The sequence below is a fragment of the Eptesicus fuscus genome, chromosome 14 (assembly GCF_027574615.1).
Source record: "Eptesicus fuscus isolate TK198812 chromosome 14, DD_ASM_mEF_20220401, whole genome shotgun sequence".
NCBI classification, from domain to species: domain Eukaryota; kingdom Metazoa; phylum Chordata; class Mammalia; order Chiroptera; family Vespertilionidae; genus Eptesicus; species Eptesicus fuscus.
The window spans coordinates 1,824,551-1,842,497 of NC_072486.1; the positions used below are offsets into that span (position 1 = coordinate 1,824,551).

At 62.7% G+C, this 17,947-nt stretch overlaps 1 protein-coding gene across 3 annotated transcripts in view; it reads right to left on the reverse strand.

Moving 5' to 3' along the window:
- The window catches only part of LOC103294207 (protein cordon-bleu), a 90,299-nt gene that overhangs the window by 39,667 nt on the left and 32,685 nt on the right, over window positions 1-17,947 (reverse strand). For all 3 annotated transcript variants that reach the window (XM_054726234.1, XM_054726233.1, XM_054726235.1), the window contains exons 2-4: window positions 9,312-9,515; window positions 5,631-5,841; window positions 2,577-2,805 (exon numbers count right to left, since the gene is read on the reverse strand). In XM_054726234.1, coding sequence (XP_054582209.1) covers window positions 2,577-2,805; window positions 5,631-5,841; window positions 9,312-9,515 — 644 coding nt within the window. The remainder of the gene's footprint in view (window positions 1-2,576; window positions 2,806-5,630; window positions 5,842-9,311; window positions 9,516-17,947) is intronic.

Sequence of the window (17,947 nt, forward strand, 5' to 3'; positions counted from 1 at the left end):
CCCCGTCACTCCGTGCACCCCCCCCCCCCCCCCCCAGCCATGCAGGTGCAGCCGGGGCGGGGCTCACTGACCTCGGCAGCGCAGGGAGGGCTCCGACTGCGTTTTGGTCAGAAGAACTGGAAAGGCAGCGAGGAGAGAGTGAGGGCGAGCCGGGCCGAGGCCCGCCAGCAACAGCCCCTGACCAGAGCCGGGGCGCTCGTTAGCTTCGGGGGGCTGTCTGTCCGTCAGCCTGGGGGGCTGTCTGTCCGTCAGCCTGGGGGCTGTCTGTCCGTCAGCCTGGGGGACTGTCTGTCCGTCAGCCTGGGGGGGGCTGTCTGTCCATCAGCCTGAGGGGGGGCTGTCTGTCCGTCAGCCTGGGGGGCGCTGTCAGCCTGGGGGGCTGTCTGTCCGTCAGCCTGGGGGGCGCTATCAGCCTGGGGGGCTGTCTGTCCGTCCGTCAGCAGAGGCCCAGTGGGGAGCGGGCTGCACCCCGTCCTTGAGCCCCCGGAGCGCAGAGCAGGTGGCAGCGAAGTCTCCTGCCTGCGCCAGGCCAGGCTCCGGGAGGAAGCCCTGCCCAGGAGGCAGCCGGGCCTTGGCCGCCTCAGCTCAGCTGGGCTGGGAGGGCGGGAGCCAGAGAGGGGCCAGGAGAGGGCGCCGCGTGGACGGCCTCCGGAACGTTCTCCCTCCTTCCTGACAGCCGGCTGTCGGCAGGGGGCGGGCTCAGGGCAGGGGTGATCCACAGGCCCGCACGGCACACGCACCGTCTGGTCCAGAGGACAGGGGTGTCGGCCACGGGGCTGGAGCGCCCCCCAGGCGAGGTGCTGCCCCCTTAGTCTCCTGCTGGGACCCCAGGAGGGAGGCCCGGGAGGCGCCCACACAGTGGAGAGGGGACCCGGGGGCGTGGGCAGCTGTTTCCGACCACGGAGTGACCACATGTGAGCGGCCAGGTGGCTGCAGGGCATCCTCCCCGGGCACAGCGGAGCCGGACGAGGGGGGCGGGCGGTTCCCTGCTGAGCTGGGCCCTGCTGGACGCCAGGGCTCGCTGGGCTGCGCTTCCGAGCGGGAGGCGGCTTCCTGGGACTGTTCACAGGTCAGAGTTCCGTGTCCTTCAAGATGGACCCGGTGGCCAGTGGACAGAGCGTCGGCCCACAGACGGAGGGTCCCGGGTCGATTCCGGTTGAGGGCACGCACCTCGGTTACAAGCTCGATCCCTGGCCCCGGCCGGGGTGTGTGTGGGAGGCAACCAGCCGATGCGTCTCTCAAATCCATGTCTCTGTCTCCCTGCCCTTCCTCCCTCTACAAGGGGACATCCTGGGTGAGGATGAACATCCACAAAGATGCACCTGGCGCGGCCACACCCCGAAACCCGTCGGCGAGGCCTTCTCTCCCACACACGTCAACGCGGGACGCTGTGTGTGTGCTTCCCGTTCGCAGCCTCAAGGAACCCGTCAGAGTGGGCGCTACAGCCACACAGACACGCCGCTATGCCAGGCCCGGGCGCAGACGTGCGGGTCGTCTGTGGGAGCTGAAGACGCCGGCCCGGGCACAGGAGCCGCGGCTCTCCGCCGCCAGAGACCTCATGGAGGAAAACGGTCCCTGTGTCGTGTGCTCAGGGGGCTGAGCCCCTTGCCCAAGCGCCAGGGAGATCCAGGTTCCGGGGCCTCGGGGGGAGGGGGGCGGGCGGGGGGGCTGGTGCCACCAGGAGCACCGATGAAACCAACGTAATTGTTGTGATTAAACATGATTTCTTATTGCAAGAATTTTTTTAAAAAGTTGTAGATAAACATGAAAACCTTGAATATGTCCATATTTTAAAAGCCCGCCATGTTCAGTATTTGTGGAATAAATAAAAAGGCAGCAAATATCAAGTGAGGCTCTATGAAGTCCATCTTAAGCCTTCTAAGGTCAAAGAATATTAAATTGGGGGGCTGTTCTGTCTGTTTAAACAGTCAGCCTCCGTGTCCGTCGGGGACAACGGCTCACGCCACAGGCCAGTCTTGTCCCAACCACCGCCCTCCACCGGCCACGCGCCCGTGGCTCCCACTGCGACCTCGGGCCACGTGGCAGGTCCCCACGAGGACTGAGCTGTCCCAGCATCGACGACGGCCAAGCGCCGCGAGTTGCCTCCAGGGGCTGGGGAGCCGCGCAGGGCATGGCTGTCACTGGCTTATGAGTGATGTTTGAGACGTGGGAGCCAGGAAAGGCCACGAAAAGCCAGTCCACGTGACCACGGTTTACGTGTGGGTTCTGGTGGTTCCCTGAGAGTGGAGGCCCCGACGCCCTCGCCTCCCTCCGCTCATCTCACGGAAGCTCGCAGAGAAGGGGTGACGGGGGCTCGGGGCGGGGCCCAGAGGCAGCAGGGCCACCGGGGAGCGACAGCAAGTTCCGTCCGCTGCCCGCCCGCCCTCTCCGGTCTGGACAACGTCCGAGCCGCCTGAGAATGCGCGCCGTCCAGCCGGTGCCGCGGGGCGCCCAGCTGAGCGCTCGGAGCGGGGGCCTTGCTCCAGCGTGTCCCCGCGTGTTCCGTGTTCCCACATGCTCCCGCGTGCGCCCACGTGTCCCCGGGTGTCCCCGCGTGTCCCCGCGGCGGGCCTCACCTCTCTGGTTGTCCCAGGCGTAGAGCTCCCGGATGCCCAGCTCGCCGAGCGACTTGGACAGCTCCAGCGCCTCGCCCGCCACGTTGTCGCGGAGCAGCACCACGTGCTCGGGGCTCACGTCGCACTTGGCGCAGATGACGGGCAGGAGGCTGTGCAGCGGCGCCTCGGGGCTCACGCGCACCACGGCCTTCTGGGTCCGCAGGTAGTTCACCACCAGGCGCACGGATTTCTGGGGACACACGGGGCCGGGCGCCCTGTGAGCACGTCTGCCCGCGGCGGCGCCGAGCGCTGCGTCCGTGCTGGAGGCGCGTGAGGGAGACGCCGAGCGGCCGTTTCTCCCGCAAGTCCGGGGCCACGGGGAGACGGCCCGCAGGACGGGGAACAGCAATGCCTGGAGAGCCGCTCCCCGCAGGCGCTCCTGCCTGCTGAGCACATGCTAACGACACGGAGTGGCATCGGCAGGGCTCTCCACGGACAGCCCAGCGCATGCAGGGCCGTTCCCGGGTTCAGACCAGACTGAGCATGAGGCTTTAGACGCACCTTCCCCGGGGAGAGGTGGGAAGTGCTGTGAAAATTCAATGTAGCCCTAACCGGTTTGGCTCAGTGGGCAGAGCGTCGGCCTGCGGACTCAAGGGTCCCAGGTTCAATTCCGGTCAAGGGCATGTGCCTTGGTTGCAGGCACATGCCCAGTAGGGGGTGTGCAAGAGGCAGCTGATCGATGTTTCTCTCTCATCAATGTTTCTCTCTCTCTCCTTCCTCTCCGTAAAAAAAATCAACAAAATATATTTTTTTAAAAATTCAATGTAATAAAAAACCCTCACCAACAAGGTATCAAACTTCCGTTCATGAAGCCACAATATTGCCCGGCGGCGTGGCTCCGTGGTCGAGCATCGGCCTATGCACCAGCAGGTCACGGTTTGATTCCCGGCCAGGGCACATGCCCAGGGGGCAGGCTTGATCCCCAGTGGGAGGCGTGCAGGCAGCAGCCGGTCCATGATTCCCTCTCATCATTGATGTCTCTCTCTCTCCCTCTCCCTCCCTCTCTGACATCAGTAAAAATATATTTTAAAAAAGTTCTATCTGGCTGATCCTGGTCACCCTCATGGCGCTCAGACCCTGGCGAGTGGACACAGCAGACGTGGACTTGGTGGAGGCTCCGAGGCAGACCTCAGATGGGGCCGGGGTTCCATGAATTTTCAGAAAAAAGCTGGATGCCTGGGCCTCTCCACGCGTCTGGCCTGGGATCAGGCACAGCCCTGGCTCAGCTGCCCTGGGGGTTTGAGCCTGGCGGCCAGGAAGGTCTGAGACGCCCGGCTGTGCCCAGGGTTCTCTCCTTGAACGTGGACTGTACGTACGAATTCGGGAAAACGCACACCGGGGTCGATGGCATCGTTAACATTTATCAACCACCCAGACCTAGACATTCTCAGGAGACAGACGGATGGCTAAACTGCCATTTTAAAAGCGGGGAAATTCTGTGTATATTCCAGGAATCTAAACGAATGAAATAACGCTACTTATCAAGGGAGCTGGAGAACCACAGCAGAGCCTCATTACAAAGTGTAACGAACCGCTGGTGTTCACCTCAATCGACAATCCAAAGCCTGGAATAAGTCGCGGTGTATGGTAAGACTAGAGGCCCGGTGCACGAAATGCATGCAAGAGTAGGCCCTCCTTCCCCCGGCTGCCGGCACTGGCTTCCCTCTGGCACCAGGGACCCGGGCTTCCCTCGCAGCCCCGCCTTTATCCGAAAGGTTGCCCGGAAGGACATCCGGTCTAATTAGCATATTATGCTTTTACTAGAGGCCTGGTGCACAAAATTTGTGCACGGGGGGGGGGGGGGGGTGTCCCTCAGCCCAGCCTGCACCCTCTCCAATCTGGGACATCCCTCTCAGAATCCAGGACTGCTGGCTCCTAACCACTCGCCTGCCTGCCTGCCTGATTGCCCCTAACTGCTTCTGCCTGCCAGCCTGATCACCCCCTAACCACTCCCCTGTCAGCCAGATCGACGCCTAACTGCTCCCCTGCTGGCCCAATTGCTCCTAACTGCCCTCCCCTGCCAGCCTGGTCACCTCTAACTGCCCTCCCCTGCTGGCCTGGTCACTTTAACTTCCCTCCCCTGCTGGCCTGGTCACACCCAGCTGTCCTCCCCTGCTGGTCTGGTCACTTTAACTTCCCTCCCTTGCTGGCCAGGTCGCCGCTAATTGCCCTCCCCTGCCAGCCTGGTCATCCCTAACTGCCCTCCCGTGCAGGCCTGGTCACCCCCAACTGTCCTCCCTTGCAGGCCTGATCGCCCACAACTGCCCTCCCCTGATGGCCATCTTGTGGTGGCCATCTTGTGTCCACATGGGGGTGGCCATCTTGTGTGTTGGCATGATGGTCAATTTGCATATCACCTCTTTATTATATAGGATTATTATAGATGTTCTCCAATTGCAGTGAGTAAATATTTATAACATAAAAAGTTATTCAAAATAAAAATTCCTGCCCCCCTCCCGCCCCTCGACCCCTGACCTCCATCTCTAAGAAGTTCACCTCTGGGTCCTGCCTGCCTTGGGGGCAGGGAGGCCTCCAGGCCTGAGCCCAATAGGGTTGCCACGTGCTTAAGTTTCAGTGAATTAAAAGTCAGGTTTGGGGTCACACTGGCTGCACTGCACATGCTCATAGCTGCACCAGTGGCTGCCACCCTGCCAGCGCAGACTCATGGACCCTCCCATCTCTGCGGGACGTCCAGATGACACGTCTGCTCCAGACCAGGCCTCTTCTAACATGGCCCACAGCACACGGGACTCCATTCCGGAGACTTGCGTCTTCTCAGATAACCCTGTTTAATGCCTACCTTTGCCTGGCATGGAAGGAGACCCTCACCCACAGCCCTGCGTGTGTCACCAAGATCTCAGGTCCCCCCGAACCTGCAGCTCCCTCCCCACGGGTTCTGCATCACCAAGACCTCAGAGCCCCCTGCCCCCTGCCCCTCAACCCCCCGGCACCTGCAGCTCCCTCCCCACGGGTTCCGCGTGTGCCCTGGGAAGACCGGGCCCCCGTCCCACTGACCTCGGGCACCTTGGGGGGGCCAGGCTTGGCCTTCTCGTCGGGAACCTTCTCTTTGAGGAACACGGTGTGCACGTTCAGGCTCCCGATGAACGTGTTTGGCTTGAAGCTCAGAGGCTGCTGGGTTTCCGGAGACCAGAGCTCCAGGGTGTGGTGGGACGGGTTCAGGTGGTTCTGCAGGCAGAGCTCAACCAGGAGGTCCATCATCGCGTGGCTGCAAGGGGAGACGGAGCAGGTGATTAGGGTCCGATCTCCTCCGTCCAGGACAGAACGAGCGAACCAGCGGGTGAGCGAGCAAACTCACGAGGAAGGACAGCGGCTGATCGTTAACTCTCAGGCGTGACTGTATGGCAACAGCCTTTAAAAAGTATTTTAATTGATTTTTTTTAGAGAGAGAGAGAGTGGGGGAGAGGGGAGAGAGAGAGAGAAATATCAATGTGAGAGCAAAGCACTGGCAGGCTGCCTCCTGCACGCCCCCTCCTGGGGATCGAGCCCACAGCCCAGCCATGTGCCCGGACCAGGAATCGAACCAGCGACCTTGCAGTGCATGGGACGACACCCCACCCACTGAGCCACACAGGCCAGGCTGCACCGCGATTCTCAACATTCCCAACACTGACCAAGACCTGGCCGAGGGCCGCCGGAGACCCCGTGTGCCTGTGAGGACGTCAGCCCTGAGCTGACTCCGTGGGCGAGCGGGCCTCCCTCCGGCGGGGGCGGTGGGTGCGGCGGAAGCCCTCGCCCCAGCCCATCCCATCGGTGGGGCTACCACTCTCTTTCTAACGTATTTCTACTGGTTTCAGAGAGGGAGGGAGAGAGAGACGGGAACAGCAATGGGCCAGCTGCCACGGCTTTTTAATGGGAACGTTGGTGTCGGGAATAACACGGTGAAGGGGCTGACGGCAGACGGTAAGCTCCTCGCCGACCCACCGGGAAGGTCCCTCATAGAGCAGGAGCGGGAGCCCACACCCAGGGGCAGCGCAGGGGCACTCTAGGCAAGGGCCAGGGACGGCCTGCAGCCCACACGTGTGTCATCGAAGAGCAGGGCACACACGCCCTCCCCACGCAGGACGCTGCCGAGAGCGAGGCCCGGGAAGGAGCCCGCAGGCCGCTGCGTGCTCACGCCGTCCGCCAGGGAGCCGGGGGGAGGGAAGGGGCTGACCACTGAGGACACAGGGAATTGTTTTATTTTATTTTATTTATTTTTTAAATATATTTTATTGATTTTTTTACAGAGAGGAAGGTAGAGGGATAGAGAGCTAGAAACATCGATGAGAGAGAAACATTGATCAGCTGCCTCCTGCACACCCCCCACCAGGGATGTGCCCACAACCAATGTACATGCCCTTGACCGGAATTGAACCTGGGACCTTTCAGTCCTCAGGCCAATGCTCTATCCACTGAGCCAAACCGGTTTCGGCAAGGGAATTATTTTAATTATTTTAACTCCCCATCCCCAGCCGCACCCGCCAGCGCTGCCCTGCACACCCGGCGGGGGCGGCCTCCTCTGCAGGGGGACATGACGGTGACAGCGGAAGGCTGTGTTCCCCTCACATCCTCTCCCAAAGCCATGCTCCCCAGCAGGAGGTCTCTCCTCGCGGCTGGTGACGGGCCGTGTCACAGCACGGAGACGGCCGGGCCACGTCCTCCCAGGGCAGGAGCCAGGCGCTGCCCGTGCCGGCGGCCGCGTGTGGGCCCCCTGCTAACCCCCCAGAGGCGTAAGCTCAGTCAGCTCCGTTTTGCGTTCGCCCATCACACCTTGGTCAAGTGTTGTTGTACCGTAACCAGGAATTAGTCCCCGAATATAAGAACGGTGCCTGGCCAGTGTGGCTCAGTGGCTGAGCGTCGACCTAGGAACTAGGAGGTCACGGTTCGATGCCCGGTCAGGGCACAGGCCCGGGTTGTGGGCTTGATCCCCAGTGGGGGGCGTGCAGGAGGCAGCTGATCCATGACTCTCTCTCATCATGGATGTTCCTGTCTCTCTCCCTCTCCCTTCCTCTCTGGAATCAATAAAAATATATTTACATAAGAATCGTGAGTAAAACCTAATAAATTCACTGGTAACACTTCACGCGTCTCTTAAAGCAGCGGACACCCGTCCTGTTACTGATGCTCCTCGAGTGACCGTGACGCGGGAAGGACTTCGTAGGACGAAGGCCAGCCTGTCAAACCAGGAAGGACGACCCTCCTGTGACGGGGCATCGTGCACGGGCCCCGGGGGCTCTCCCTGCCGCAGGGGCACGGACACCCCGGCACCCCTCGAGGCCCAGGGCAGCCTCACTCTGTACCCAAGCCCTTCCCCGGGACATGGCATCGGGGGCGCCCCGAGGAGCAGACCCCGATACTTCCCTGGGACACTGTTTGTGAGCAGCTGGGCCTCCCGTCCTGTGCAGACCCTGAGGCCCGGAGCAATGCCCCCACGGTTTTGTTCACTTGGCCCATGAAATAGTGTTAACAATGTGTGCACCCCTTTGCCCATGAAACGGTCCCCCACAATGTTCACTATAGAGCTCACACGGTACGTGTACGTGTGAAAGTCATGATAAAGTCCAGGGGGATCTGAAAACTGACGTTTAGAAATTAACCTGGCGCATCACCATTTCTCTGTACTCACGAGGCTAAAACCCTCGGGGCCACGTGACTGTGAGGGTGACCCTCCTGTAAGAACCGAACAGCCTGCTCCGTAAGGTTGAAATACCGTCCGTCCTTCCTCGTTCCCCGTTTCCCTGCGAAGCCTCTCCTGCCTCGGGAGGAGGCAAACGTGTGTTCACGTTTGAAAGACTGTGGAAGTGGCCACTCTAGCACCCTCGCTACAATAAAAACTGCATAAACATTTAAACCAAAATTCTGTTTCCCTGTGACTTTGCTAACATGCTTTACTCGAACGTGACGGGTAATGACAGAAGCAGTAACACGAAATCGGTCCAACAACACAATTACGACACATTTTGATAAACATTACGCACAACGTTAGAGACTCTATCGGTGATAACGCTTCATGTTCTGATGGAAGGAGGCTGTGCCTTTGGTGGGGGAAGAGGTGCAGGTGACCTTGACCCCGCGGCCCGGGGGGACCAGAGCTAGGAGCGGGGTGGGAGCCACAGGCCTGGGGATCGAGCCCCTGACATGTAACACCAGGGGGTCCAGTTTTCTTTATTTATTATTATTTTATTTTAATATATGTTTATTGACCTCAGAGAGGAAGGGAGATGGAGAGGGGGATGGAAACATCAATGATGAGAATCATGGATCGGCTGCCTCCTGCATGCCCCCTCCCTGGGGATCGAGCCTGCAACCCGGGCACGTGCCCTGACCGGGAATTGAACCGTGACCTCCTGGTTCCGATGCTCAACCACCGAGCCACACCGGCCGGGCTGTTTCTTCCTCTAACCTGGGTTCAGAGAACGGATTGCGGCTCATGTCCACCTGCACGGCCAGCCCAGGACGGACTGGGAGGGTCAGGTCAGGAGGCTGCCTCTGGCCGTGGGACTTCAGCGCCAAGGACGCGGGCACAGACGAGTGGCTGGTCACCTGCGTGGAGGGGGCCCGGCCTGCACCCCTGGTCTGAGCCCACCTCGTGCAGACTGGGCAGCGGCCCCTCTGCTCAGGGCGGGGGGCCCCGGGGCCCATCACGGTCCTCCCGGGGAGGCACTGCAGGGCGGCAGGCTCGCGCCGGGCCCTTACCTCCCGCTGACCACGCTCCTCCGCTCCAGCCCGCTGGGCAGCACCACCGTGAGGTCCACCGCCCGGTCCCGCAGGTTCTCCTTCAGGTGCAGCAGGCTCTGCTGGCGCCCGGGGGACGCGCCGCGGTGGGGGCTCGGCGCCCTCGGCCCGGTCGGGGTGGCGGCCTTCCCCGGGGGAGGCGGGGCGCGAGCCTTCATCTTCCTCCTGAGGGACGACAGGGACCAATGAGGACATGGCAGCGCTGTCCTCCTCCTCCTCCTCCTCCGCGCAGCCACCTCCCTCGGAGTGCCTGGAGCCAGAGCCGCGAACACCAGTCAGCGGCACATTCACAAAAACCTATTTTCACCGATTTCGCGGTAGGCGGGGGCGAGAGAAACATCAATGATGACCGAATAATTGAATAACTGATCGGCCACCTCCTGCACACCCCACACTGGGGATCGAGCCCACAACCCGGGCCTGTGCCCGCACCGGGAATCGAGCCGTCCTCTCTGGCTCATAGGTCGACGCTCAGCCACGGAGCCCCGCCGGCCGGGCTGTGCGCAGGTTACAAAGTCTCAGTGACCACAGCGGCCGTGGGACGGAGCTGAGCAAACAGCGTGATCGCCATCTAGCTGATAGACAGCAAGCGCACAGTTCGAAGTTCTACTGGTAACACAACCTGAACCCCAGCACTGAAGGGGCTGCGCCAGGTGCCAGCGATGCCCTTCGTGGGAAAAGAAGTGGCTCCGACCTTGACCCGAAACGCTCTCCGAACATGGACAGTTAAGAAAAGCGAGGGGCTGGCCGGTGTGGCTCAGGGGTTGAGCGTCCACCTGTGAGCCAGGAGCCACGGTCGGATTCCCGGTCAGGGCACAGGCCCGGGTGGCGGGTTCCATCCCCCGTGTGGGGCGCGCAGGAGGCAGCCCATCGATGATTCTCTCTCATCATGGATGATTCTCTCTCTCTCTCTCTCTCTCCTCTCTGAAATTAATAAAAACATTTAAAAAAGAAATAAAAACAGAGCAAGTGTTTCTGGAAGAAAGTACCCCTGGAAAGAAAGAGCCCCGATTGCTCCCCACCGGGGCTGTTTCTCAGGTCGAGAGGGGAGCGTGCGGCCCCCTCTGGGTCACCATGGATGTCACGTCACCCCCACCCCCAGCACACGGTCCCCAGGCTCCAGGGAGAATCCAGCCCCAGCTCTGGCCCCTGGATCCATCACACGGAGGACGTGTTGGGGCGACATCAAGACAAACTGAATTAGCCAGAAGGCCCGTCCCGCCAACCCCAGGCCGCCGACCACGGCGATGCAGGAGGCTGTCAGCAGGAGGAGCCCTCGTGTCTTCCCTGCCCTCTTCCCAGCCACACCCTCACTTCCCAGTCCCCAGCAGGGGTTCCTAACTCCCGACCACGCGTCACCCGCTCCGATAACCAGCTGAACACTTCCCCCTCCGCCGGTCGTTCAGTGAGGCGCGGACCTCCCCTTGTGTGGGCACGTGATTCTCTGCACAAGTATGCACAGGGTGTGCGTGTGACAGGCACATGTATCTACATGCACTTGTTACACACGGGAACCTGTTTCACACAGGCCCATGGTGCGTGATGATAACCACGAGCGCTCACTAAACTTCCGGACCGAGGCTACGCATGACCTTGGGGCGTTACCTCATTCAGTCCTCAAAACATTTTGCAGCTGAGAAAATGGAGCATCTGAGAGGGTCCCAGCTAAGAAGGCTTACAGAGCAGGCGTTAGAGCAAAGGGAGTGCCCGACGCCCCCCTCGCCCTCTCTCCCCCTCCCCATCTCTCCTCCTCCCCTCCCTCTCCTTCTCCCCCTCCCACCTCCCTCTCCCTCTCTCTTCCCTCTCCCTCCCCCCTCCCACCTCCCACAGTCTCTGGTTAGAGGACCCACAGGAGGGAGCTAGCTCTCAACGGGTTAAATTCTCCCCAGAGCAGCCCTGCCTGGAGCAGTCACGCCTCAGGTGTCAGAGGTAGACATCCATTTCCGGAAATCTATCCTCAGGAAATAACCCCACAAGCAAGCTCGGTGAGAGGTTCAAAGACGCCCTAAGATAGCCTAGCCACGGGTCAGCAGGAGACAGTTTCGCTGCATGTCGGGCCTTCAAACAACGCTGCACCCGCACTGGTTACGTAGACCTTAAAAGAACGTAATATATGACAAAATGTCCAATACAGGATTGTTAGAAAACAAGCTTCAAAATATTATCTATCTATATAAAAGGCTAATATGCAAAGTGCCCCCTCGGGAGTTCAACCAGGGGACCGGGAGTTCGATCGCTCACTATGACGTGCGCTGACCACCAGGGGGCGGCGCGGAACGAAGGAAGGCCCTGGCTGGCAGCCGGCAGCCAGAAGGTCCCGATCAACCCTGATCGCTGGCCAGGCCTAGGGACCCTCCCTGTGCACAAATTCCATGCACAGGGCCCCTAGTTTGTTTAGAAAACTTGTGTTTTTAAGAGAGGGACATTACAGCAATGGCCATACAACAGCCGGGAAAGATGCAGCAAGAACCCGCAGTCATGGCCTCTGGATGGTGGGCGGTGGACATGTCTTCCCTCCACGCGTGTCCCCATCTCTCTGTGGCAGCACCTGCCTATGTACTACTCACAACACGAAACCGTCTTTTAAAAATGGGGAAAGGACAGCAACTGGGTTCCGACGAGGCCACCACTGCCCGTGGTTCAGGCCACTTGGCGAGCACAACGCTGAGGAGGGCCGCTCGGGACACACGCCTGCGTGATGAGCAACATGCGTGAATCCTCTTTCTTCCTCGTTAAAGCCTGACACTGCCCTAACGTGTGTAACTGTTCTGCTTTATTCCCGTCCGTCAAACACGTTTCCCTCTCCGTTTGCAGAAACAAAAATGAAGCCGTCGGCTACGTGGTGCTAGCCTGCGGGCCCATCAATAACACACGTATCCCTCACAGCAACACCGGGCAGGGACCAGCCTCAGCCTGCTCCCCGGACAGGGAGCCGGGCAGGGCTGCTCCCCGGACAGGGAGCCGGGCAGGGCTGCTCCCCGGACAGGGAGCCGGGCACGGCTGCTCCCCGGACAGGGAGCCGGGCAGGGCCGCTCCCCGGACAGGGAGCCGGGCAGGGCCGCTCCCCGGACAGGGAGCCGGGCAGGGCTGCTCCCCGGACAGGGAGCCGGGCACGGCTGCTCCCCCGACAGGGAGCCGGGCAGGGCTGCTCCCCGGACAGGGAGCCGGGCAGGGCTGCTCCCCGGACAGGGAGCCGGCACGGCTGTGCGAGGTTTCAGAGGCCGAGCCCTCGGGCCGTGACTCAGCTGTGGGAGGAGAAAGGGGTGTCCCACATTCCACACATGGGAAGGTCAAGACAGAGAGAGCCGGCGCCTGGCTCAGTGGTTGAGCACTGACCTGTGAACCAGGAGGTCAGGGTTCAGTTCCGCGTCAGGGCACAGGCCCGGGTTGTGGGCTCGATCCCCAGTGTGGGGCGTGCAGGAGGCAGCCGATCCATGATCCTCTCTCATCACTGATGTTTCTCTCTCCCTCTCCCTCCCCCTTCCTCTCTGAAATCAACAAAAAATTAAATATTTAAAAACAACAACACACGCACCCGGCGCCCACGGCCCTGAGCTCTCTGCCGCGAGCACCCACCTGCCCCCTTTGTGCCTGGAAGACCAAGGCCTCCCCGTGCAGGCCTCACACATGCTGCTCCCTCCCCCCTCGCCTCCTCCCAGTCTGTCCTCCATGCGCCCCATGAAAGCCTCCCCCAGAACCGGACCCCGTCCAGCACGGCATGTGCCCCCCCTAAAAGCCTCCCCCCAGAACCAGGCCCACCCAGCACGGCATGTGCCCCGGGAAAGCCTCCCCCCAGAACCGGACCCCGTCCAGCACGGCATGTGCCCCCCGGAAAGCCTCCCCCAGAACCAGGCCCGCCCAGCACGGCATGTGCCCCCCGGAAAGCCTCCCCCCAGAACCGGACCCCGGGAAAGCCTCCCCCCAGAACCAGGCCCTGCCCAGCGTGGGGTCTCACTGGGCCCCTTCACAGGGCCTCTCCCTCTGTGCTTTCCCGGACCTGGGATTGGGCGCCTCCCACTTTGGGGAGCCACTGAGAGACAGGAAATGTGTGGACACAGGCCCACCCGCGCTCACACCTCGCCCCTGAGGGAGACGGAGAGGTCCTGAGCCCCCACCCCCGGCATCCGGTCCGGGCTCCTGGCTCCACGTCCCACAACTGGGTGCTGAGCGCCTCTGAGCCAGCACATTCGGCACAGCAGCCTGTCCAGGCCTCACGACATCACGTGACAGGTCTGCCTCCCCGTTTTACAGGCGGGATGGCCGAGGACCCCATGGCTGAAGGAGCAGAGACGGGGGACCCCGCGGCCGGAGGAGAATGGCAGCCAGGGTCCCTATGCCGCTGCCCTGCCATGAGCACCCCTGAAAACAGGACCTTTGGGTGGAGCTGGGCCAAAGGGGAAGGTCAGGCAGTGCCCTCGCCGCAGGGAAGGGACGTGTCTGGCTCTCAGTCAAGGACAGGAGCCCCCCCACCCGCAGGCTGTGATCTGTGGTGTGGGTCTCGGAGCCCCGAGGACTTGTCCCTCTACGGCTTCCTCAGAGCTCCCAGGCCAGAGAGCAGAGGCAGCGGAGCCAGGGGGCTGGAAGGGACGCCCCAGGGCTGAGCTCAGGGAGGAGGCTGAGCGGGGCCAGGGCTCAGGGTCCCCCAGGCCTCAGGGCCAGGGGCTCCTGGAGGACCCCATGTGGCTGTGGGTGCCCCAGGCACGATGCACCTCAGCAGACCTCTGCTGGGCGGGATGAGGGACCGGGAGAGCCCTGTAGTACCTCCCTCGGAGCTGGGCACCTCCCTCCCACCTCGGGCCGGGTTCCCTGCAGGACAAGAAGGCCTTCTGATAAGTGAGAAGTTTATGGTATGCGACGCTCTCCCACCATCTGCGCCTGGAAACAGAACTGGGGCCACGAAAAACATTCACCCTGAGACCCAGACCACCAGGGCTGACCACTCCCCGAGACGGTCACTCCGAGAGGCCAGGAGCACAGCCCACACGCCTCCAGCAAACCAGGAAGTGGGTTTCCCTTAAAAACGCCGCGTTCAAGGGCAGCCCAGGCACCACCTCCCAACAGGCTCACGGCGCCGGCGCCCGCCCGCCCGCCCCGCACTCCGTCAGAAGGTCTGCCCAGAGCCGGCGCCGGTCCCGCCCGGCTGAGCGGCCCAGCAGGTGGCTGTGGGCCTGTTCCCTCAGGAGGTGAGGGGGGGGGCGTGGCTGTGGTTGAGCGCTGACCTATGAACCAGGAGGTCACGGTTCAATTCCTGGTCAGACACATGCCCAGGTTGCCCAGTAGGGGGCGAGCAGGAGGCAGCCGATCAATGATTCTCTCTCATCATTACTGTTTCTTTCTGTCTCTCCCTCTCCCTTCCTCTCTGAAATCAATAAAAAAAATAAAAATGAAATTTAAAAAAAGAGCTGAAGGGAGTGGTGTCAGGGTCTAGCTGGCGGGGTGGTGGGCGGATGAGTGAGGCGCGTGGGGAGTCCGGGGCGCAGCCTGGTCAGAGGCGGTGGCTGCCTGGTGCCCGCTGTTCGTCACGTGCAAGCAGGTCACCTCGGGGATTAACAAGGGAAGAACACACGCCGCCCGTCTCCTGAGGTCAGGGGAGCCGCCAGCCCCAGGACGCCCGGAAAAGCCTCCGTGGGCAGTGACTGCATTCCCGCCCCGGACCCGCGCTCAGATCACACGGCGGGGACGGCCGGGGACGCCGCTAGAATCCCAACAGGAAGGGCTTCGCCGTCCTGACAGCATCCTCAGAGCCGCAATCCCAGCCGCTATCCTAACCCCCCAGCTCGCCCAGCGCCAGGCTCTCGGGCCTGGGGACACAGTCTCCCACCCATGGGGCTCCCGTGCGGGGAGGAGCGGCGTGCGGCTCCCGGACGGAGAGCAGCAGGTGCGATCGCTTCACCCGGCCTGTCCCTCGTCCCCCACCCCCCCATCCCCCGTCCCCCATCCCTTGCCCCTGCCCCGTCCTCCATCCCCCATTCCCTGTCCCCAACCCCCATCCTCCGTCCCCCGTCCCCCGTCCTCTGTCCCCCATCCCCCGTCCTCCGTCCCCCGTCCCCAGTCCCCGTCCCCCGTCCCCAGTCCTCTGTCCCCCATCCCCCGTCCCCCGTGCTCCGTCCTCCGTGGCGAAGGTGAGGCCCAGCAGAGCCCGAGGCCACGGGAAAGGCCCACGTCCCACACACCCGGCCACCCGGCGGCGCTCCCTGAGGGGGACTCTCAGCAAAGGGAAGGAGCAGATCCGAGGAGACTTACTGGTTCCCACACCAGCGGGCCATGTTTGCGCGCATGCCAGCCCGGCCGGCCGCGGTGGCTCCCTCGGCCTCTGGCGGGCGCCGGGGCTCCCTAGGCTGGGCCCTCGCAGTCCCCGGAGCGAAGAGAAGACGCGGTTCCCCGGCCAGGATCGGGAGGCAGGGAGCAGCCGCAGAGGCCTGGGGCCCCGCCAGCTCGTGACTTATTCATGCAGGTGCCACCCGATGCAGGGCTCCCGGGACGCCCCGACGGCGGTGCCGTCACGTCCAGCACCGGATCGCACGCCGCCCGGTCCACCCGCTCAGTCACGCACGCCCTCCACCACGCACGGGAACTGGGAGAGGAGAGGTGACGGGAGGGAAGGCCGAGCGGGTCCCATGGAGGCTGGGCGGCCACCGCCGCTCAGGCCCGTCCCCAGGCTGGTGGCGCCGCCAGGAGTGAGGTGGGGAGCGATGCGGAACAGGCCAGGCAGCCTGCGCAGCCAGCACCTGGCACCGTGCAGACCCGCCTCGCAGGCCTGAGGTCACCTCCTTTTGTCCAGGAGATTTTACTTTTCTCCCCCCCCCCCCACCCCCCGCCAAACCCCCGTGCGAGCAGCACCCTGTTCCCACAGCCGGGCTCTGCTCCGTGTGCCGAGGGCCTATTCGGTTTCCACCACATTCCTGTCCCGGCTGCACGGGGCGCTGCCCAACAGATAACTCGCAGGTGGACACGCCTTCCAGCCAGACACGCAGGGCCCAGGGGCCCAGCCAGAGAGGGGGGTCCCAGCCAGGGCACGGGGGTCCCAGCAGGGCCACGGGGTCCTGGCAAGGGCACAATGGACCTTGGGGGGAGGATCTAGCTACCAGGCCCTGCAGTTGGCTCTGCGTGAGCTTCAGCGTCCGTCACCCGAGTTCACCGTCCCTGGCCAGCTGCCCCCAGAGTCTGGTCGACCCCCTTGTCCCCCTGGGAAGCCTGGCCAGTCGCGCTCAGCCCCGAGGAGGTAAGGAGTGTGCTGCCCCCCATGTGCTCCCTGAAAGACCCCAGCTCCTCATTGCCCCCTCCCGCCCCTGCCGCCCTCCAGGACTGGAACTTCGGGCCCCAAAGCCATGAAGGGCCTCATGCCACAGCCCCCGCTTCCCCCCACTCCTCCTCCTCCCCCCTCACCTCCCCCTCCCCCCTCACCTCCCTTCCCTCCTCCTCCTCCTTCCCAGGGGGGCCGAGCAGCAGGAGGCAGGGGGTGTGGGGGGGCAGGTCCAGCTGGGTCTGGAGTTGAACTTCACTTCTGAGCAGCGACTCCATTCGGCCGGACGACAGCACGGAGCTGCGGGGCCTGCCCGAGACCCAGTCCAGGACGGGGGAGCGGGCAGGGCTACGCCCGTCCCCAGTGAGCCCCACCCTCCCCTCTCCGGCTTCTTCAGGATGGGCCCGGTCAAAGGTCAAAGATGGGAATGCCCCACCTGCCCCACCCGGTCTGGCTCGGCGACTGAGGTCGACCTATGAAGCAGGAGGAGGTCACGGTTCGATTCCCAGTCGGGCACATGCCTGGGTTGTGGGCTCCATCTCCAGTGGGGGGCGTGCAGGAGGCAGCGGATCCATGATTCTCTCCCATCATTGATGTGTCTCTCTCCCTCTTCCTTCCTCTCGGAAATCAATGAAAATACATATTTTTAAAAATATCAAACCCGTCCCGCACGGCCGGCAGAGGGGGGCCAAGCCCGGGAAGACGTAGCTTTCCTTCCCAGGAGCCGCACACGGCCCCTCTCTCCTCCGGTGGGAACTTGGGGTGCGGCTGGATTAAGTTCCTTCCAGCAAAGTGTGAGAACCAGGAACAAAGCCGAGTGGGAATGCGAGGACCCACCCCGCCGAGCCCGAGCGGCGGGAGCCGCGGCGTGAAATGCATCCGCGGCTGATAAGCGGCCTCCTCCTGCCCCTTTGTCAGCCCTGGAAGGCAGGAAACCTGACAACCGGCTGGCGGCAGCGCCAGGGCTGGCACCGAGCGGCCCGAGCGGTTCCCAGGAACGCGACCCGCCCTCTGCCCGCAGCCAGGCTCCGGCCTCGGCTCCGGGAGAGCGGGCCCCGCGGGGGCTCCTGTGGCCTCTGATTGCTGAGCCGGGCTCCCACCGTCCCACGGCAGCCGGGCAGTCCCCGCAAACAAACCCCACGCCACGCACTCGCTGCCTCTGTTCACCAACAGCTGTCAGAGAGAAACCGAAGGACTCACACCTCCGAGCGCAGCCCACCGACAGGGCAAAGGGCTGTGAAGCCCTGAGGGGGGAGGGGCTGGGGGAGGCGGGGAGGAGATGGGAGGTATCTGCAATACTATCAACAATAAAACACAGATTTTAAAAAGTAAAGCATTTCAGGAAGGAAAGTCT